General features: G+C 37.3%; 1 protein-coding gene across 1 annotated transcript; it reads right to left on the bottom strand.

Annotated features, from left to right (window-relative positions):
- Window positions 1-703: 703 nt before the first annotated feature.
- LOC308704322 (uncharacterized protein) lies at window positions 704-2,488 on the bottom strand. Its single transcript, XM_081388527.1, has 2 exons — window positions 2,365-2,488; window positions 704-1,882 (listed from the first exon to the last, which is right to left on the bottom strand). The coding sequence occupies exon 2, from the start codon at window positions 1,878-1,880 to the stop codon at window positions 1,356-1,358; it is 525 nt and encodes a 174-aa protein (XP_081244653.1). The 5' UTR covers window positions 1,881-1,882; window positions 2,365-2,488; the 3' UTR covers window positions 704-1,355.
- Window positions 2,489-4,441: the final 1,953 nt, after the last annotated feature.

The following is a 4,441-nucleotide window of genomic DNA, read 5'->3' as shown; positions in this document are numbered from 1 at the left end:
ATTCAGAAAACACCTCCAAATTCAGAAAACATATACAAACGCCACAACAACTACATATTCAGAAAACACATACAAACGCCACAACAACTAGCCTACATATTCAGAAAACACATAGCCTACAAACGCCACAACAACTACATATTCAGAAAACAACTTTGTCGATTTCACATCACGTACGCTGCAAATATTCACAGCACAAGCAAATAGGGAACAAACTGCAAACCGCAAAGACACAACGGAAATGTTTCCAGGGGGCCATAATCAGTGACGGCTACAAGAGGTAAGTATTTCCAGAGCCCGTCTACGGCCTTATTAGACATTCTCTGGTATTTCTCTTTTATTATGACAGACTTGTCGATGTGCTCTGATACCGAAGTGGTTTGCAGCACAAAACGGACAGAACATTTCAATCTGAAAAATAAATAAATAGTTCAGATATCAGGACAACAATGTACAAACGCCGGTAATGCATCTATTTAGTGACCAGAAGCGAGCTAGCCAGTTAGTTTCCAGCTAACAACGTTGGCAGAACGTTTAACAATTATCTGCGTGGACTAATATGTTATGGGGACAATAACTTAATATATTGAAAACACACAAAAACCACTTCGGTATCAGAGCACATCGACAAAGTCTGTCATAACAAAGCCTGTAGACTTTCTCTGGCCATAATAAAAGAGAAACACATACCAATATTCGTTTCAAAAAGGGGTTTTATTATATTTTATTTGAATGCCGGCTACATTATTTTGTGACTCTGTACAATATTATTTTCTGACTAAAGTTACATTGAAACTGTTACAGTGAATCCATCCATGCATTTGTGTCTGTACCTCTTGTATACGAACCTAGAGTTGTGTATTTACCTGTAGATGGGTTACATTTGTATTGTATTTTTCAGTGTATATATTTAAACATACAAAAATGTACATTTAAGTGCTAAAAACACCAATGAACACTATGGCTATATGTTAAGCTGGGAAAGTAGACAACATATTAACAAAGAAAAATTGCACAGAATGCACAGTTCACTTTTAAAGCCTATATTTATAATATAATATATGACCAAAGGTAGGCAAATGTTAATCATTACAGTAAACAGTAAACCCACCCAGGTTGAAAGTCCACGCTCAACTTCATGGAGGAAGTTACTAAATTGTTTCATGGCATGTGATGGAGAGAAAGAAATTGAGAAGTGGTATAAGTATAGAAGTATAGAAGAAAAAAAAAGAAGAAGAAGTGAAAGTTGTTTAAATAAATCTCTAGTAAACTGAAAGTGCAAAAGGCATCTGCTGTGGGGAAATAGTGGAAGCTTGTGGGGTAATATACAGTGATTGTGTAATAGAACGTCTCAGCTAAAAATGTTTTGAGAGATTATTGGGAAAACCTGCTGCGTTCTGATGCCATCGTAAGTCATCGATGAGAGAGGTTCCTAATTGAAAAGTTCTAGGAGGATTATAGTGCTCTGATATGTAAATCTCTTCGATTTTGTTCTTGTTCATGTTGAGTTTCACAATGACTCTGTCCATGTTGCTCAGTTCATTATGTGGATCATAGTACTTCCTTACTTCATAGGGAAGATCCTCAGAGTGTCGGTAGTGAAGGTTTCCAATGGTGAAGTAATATGTCCATTTGTCCTTCAGTGGAGGGAGCAGGGACCCGCTGTTATGAAACAAATGGAACCCAAACTCTCCAGCCACCGGATTGCAGAGAGCCACCATGTTATTGTCAATGCAATTTTTCACATACCACTTAATTAGAGCAAGTCCGTGTCTGGGTGGTGGAGTTCCAAATCCAGTCTCCTCTAGCTCCTCTTCAGTGTTTAATGTTTCAATGGTGATGACCAAGATGGCAAACAAAAGGCTGAGATGTTTTATCATTTCTGTATGAAATTTGCAGGGAGAATTATATATTAATTTAACTTCAAAACAGCTGGAAATAATGACTAAAGCCTTAGAGTCAACATTAAATCACAATTCACCTTATTTCTTAATGCACATTCACAGGGAACATTTTCAGAACTTTGGCTAACATTCTGGCAAGGTTCCCTCAAGGTTATTTTCTATATACTGATCATATACTGATCTGAGTAGAGTATTGTCAACAATCCTTTTTTGTCCCCTTTTTATTCTATTACATATTTTTATCATGTTGGCATGAAAAGAATGTCTTGTACCTGCTTTTCCTGTTGGTATTGTTATACATCTAGACATAAACTTGTTTAAATGAACAGGAATAGACACTTTTGAATTCCGGAGTGTTTCTTGCATCTCATTTACAGTTTTTGGAACCTGTGCAGAGCTTTTTTAAACAAAGAATAACAGCAAAAATCGTACACTCTATTAAGACGTCATTTTAATTTACCTGAATGATGCAGCAGACCGTGGGTTTGGAATTTCTTGAGGAGGCTGTCTATATTTTGTGAGGCTAACTGCGTTCTTATAGAATCTTTTCTATAGTATGTGAGTATGTGGGTCCTTGGTTTGAGAGTTACGTTTTTCAAGCCTATTTTCTCGCCCTATCTAAGAGGAAGTGGTTAAATATGTGAAATCTACATGACAGATGTGTTCTGCCCTGTTGCCTGGTCTCAGTTCCGGATTATGAATTATCAAAATGCATTCATCTTAATCCTAACAGCTCTGATTCAATTCAAAACATGACAGCTGTGAAATTAAAACACATAATGTGGTGACTGAAAAGAGAAAAAACACATTTCTTCTTCCCTAGAGAAAAGCAAATATGGCATGCGATAACCTACAGGATCTGTGCTTTGAGATTTTTTTCAAAGAATATATGCAGGTGGAAAGTCCAGTTTCTGTTCATGTCTAAACTCCCTTTCAGGCAATTCAGTTCACTCTGGCTGTTTTGGAAACCCCCTCCCTGGCAGCTATTTTCTGTGTAGGTAATAGGCATGTAAGTGCAACTCTTGAAATCTGTTTAAAAGAGTGAGATGTCCATAACTTTGTCAAGATAATATTTTAATAACATTTGTCAAATTAGCTATAAAATCGGACAACAATGGTATCATAAATTTTAGCTCAAAAACGCTTTTTTTTTCAAGAAGGTCCAGCTAATGTGCTTTTTATATTTTTTGAGTAAGCAAACTATTCAAAAGTTGAGTGTCTTTTATAGTGCAGAATGTTATTTTCAACAATATTTTGCTGTATATATTCCATGTTTATGACATAAATAGCATATTATTCATCTCTTTCCCTTCACTTTTCACCATATTTTACCAGAAATTAATTGGTTTAGTAGGCTACATGCTTGATGTGGGCAGTGACAGTTACTTTCCTGTACACATTTCATGTAAAACAGAAATGTGGCTTTTCTCTTCACTGTTCGCTCATTGCAACTCACAGTGTCATATCAAAGCTTCCCAACTTCATTACAAATTGATTATACTTTTAAATGATCCCAGCATGGCAAACAAGCCCAGCTTTTAGAGGAAGGTATGAATAAAAAAGAGACAGCAAAGAGAGAGTGAGAGAGCAGGCATTAGCATTTCATTTCTACAGCTTTAACACCAAATAATGTTCCATTTTGCAGCATTTATTTATTTATTTTGCCATCTTCCTGCTTACATTGATGCACGCATAAAAGCTTGCTTGGCTAATCTCCCTGGCAACGTGGCCGTTCTTGCTCTTGGGTAGTTTCTTTAATTCCTCTGGTGTATGTATACACGACTTTAGGGTCACACCGTATTAGTTCCCCCTGCCTCTGGGTGCTATAAGCCATCCAGAGCTGCACTGAGTATAAAGATCAGTTTCTTCCATTTCATGCCAAGTGTGACCTGAAGTTAACCAGCTGAGCCCTACTGAAACGACTTGCTGGAATACAAACGCTGGGGCGAATTCTCCTAAAAAAAAGAGCCGTTCCCACTAACAGAGTTGTTTATTTGTGTGCATTGTTTAAGTAGCCAAATTATTAATGAAATAATTGAAATAAAGTAATGATAAAAACACTAAATACAGGTGTAAATGGGGTCTAAAATGTTTTGGACTTGTCCGCTTTCGTCCACTTCCAGAGGTAGTTGAAAACGCATTGAGTTGCAATTTTTATTTTTTTCTCATGTACTCGAATGCGTTCAAACAGCCACAAAAGACTGCTTTCTCTCAGCCTATACTGGCCTAATGCGTAAACATTATGGGAAGCGTGCTAGCCATATGGTATTTAAACTTTGTTGGCTGGAGACCCAAGTTCGATTTGAAGACGAAAAACATACTATTGGCTTTTGATTAAGAGGGCTGATCCGTGGACTGCTACTGGGACCAAGTCGGGGTTTGATCAACCCCGGCTGGGTCACCTGGGTGAGGGTGCATGATGTTGCGAGACCTGAAACACCCAATGATCCCAGGATACATCACTGAGGATGCGTCCCAGTGCATCCATGAGATGTTTCTGCATAGTACACTACTTTTATTCATTTTAACTAATTAAT

This window comes from Scardinius erythrophthalmus, assembly GCF_964197995.2.
Source record: "Scardinius erythrophthalmus genome assembly, chromosome: 16".
NCBI lineage: Eukaryota > Metazoa > Chordata > Actinopteri > Cypriniformes > Leuciscidae > Scardinius > Scardinius erythrophthalmus.
This window is presented reverse-complemented; position numbering and strand designations above follow the sequence as displayed.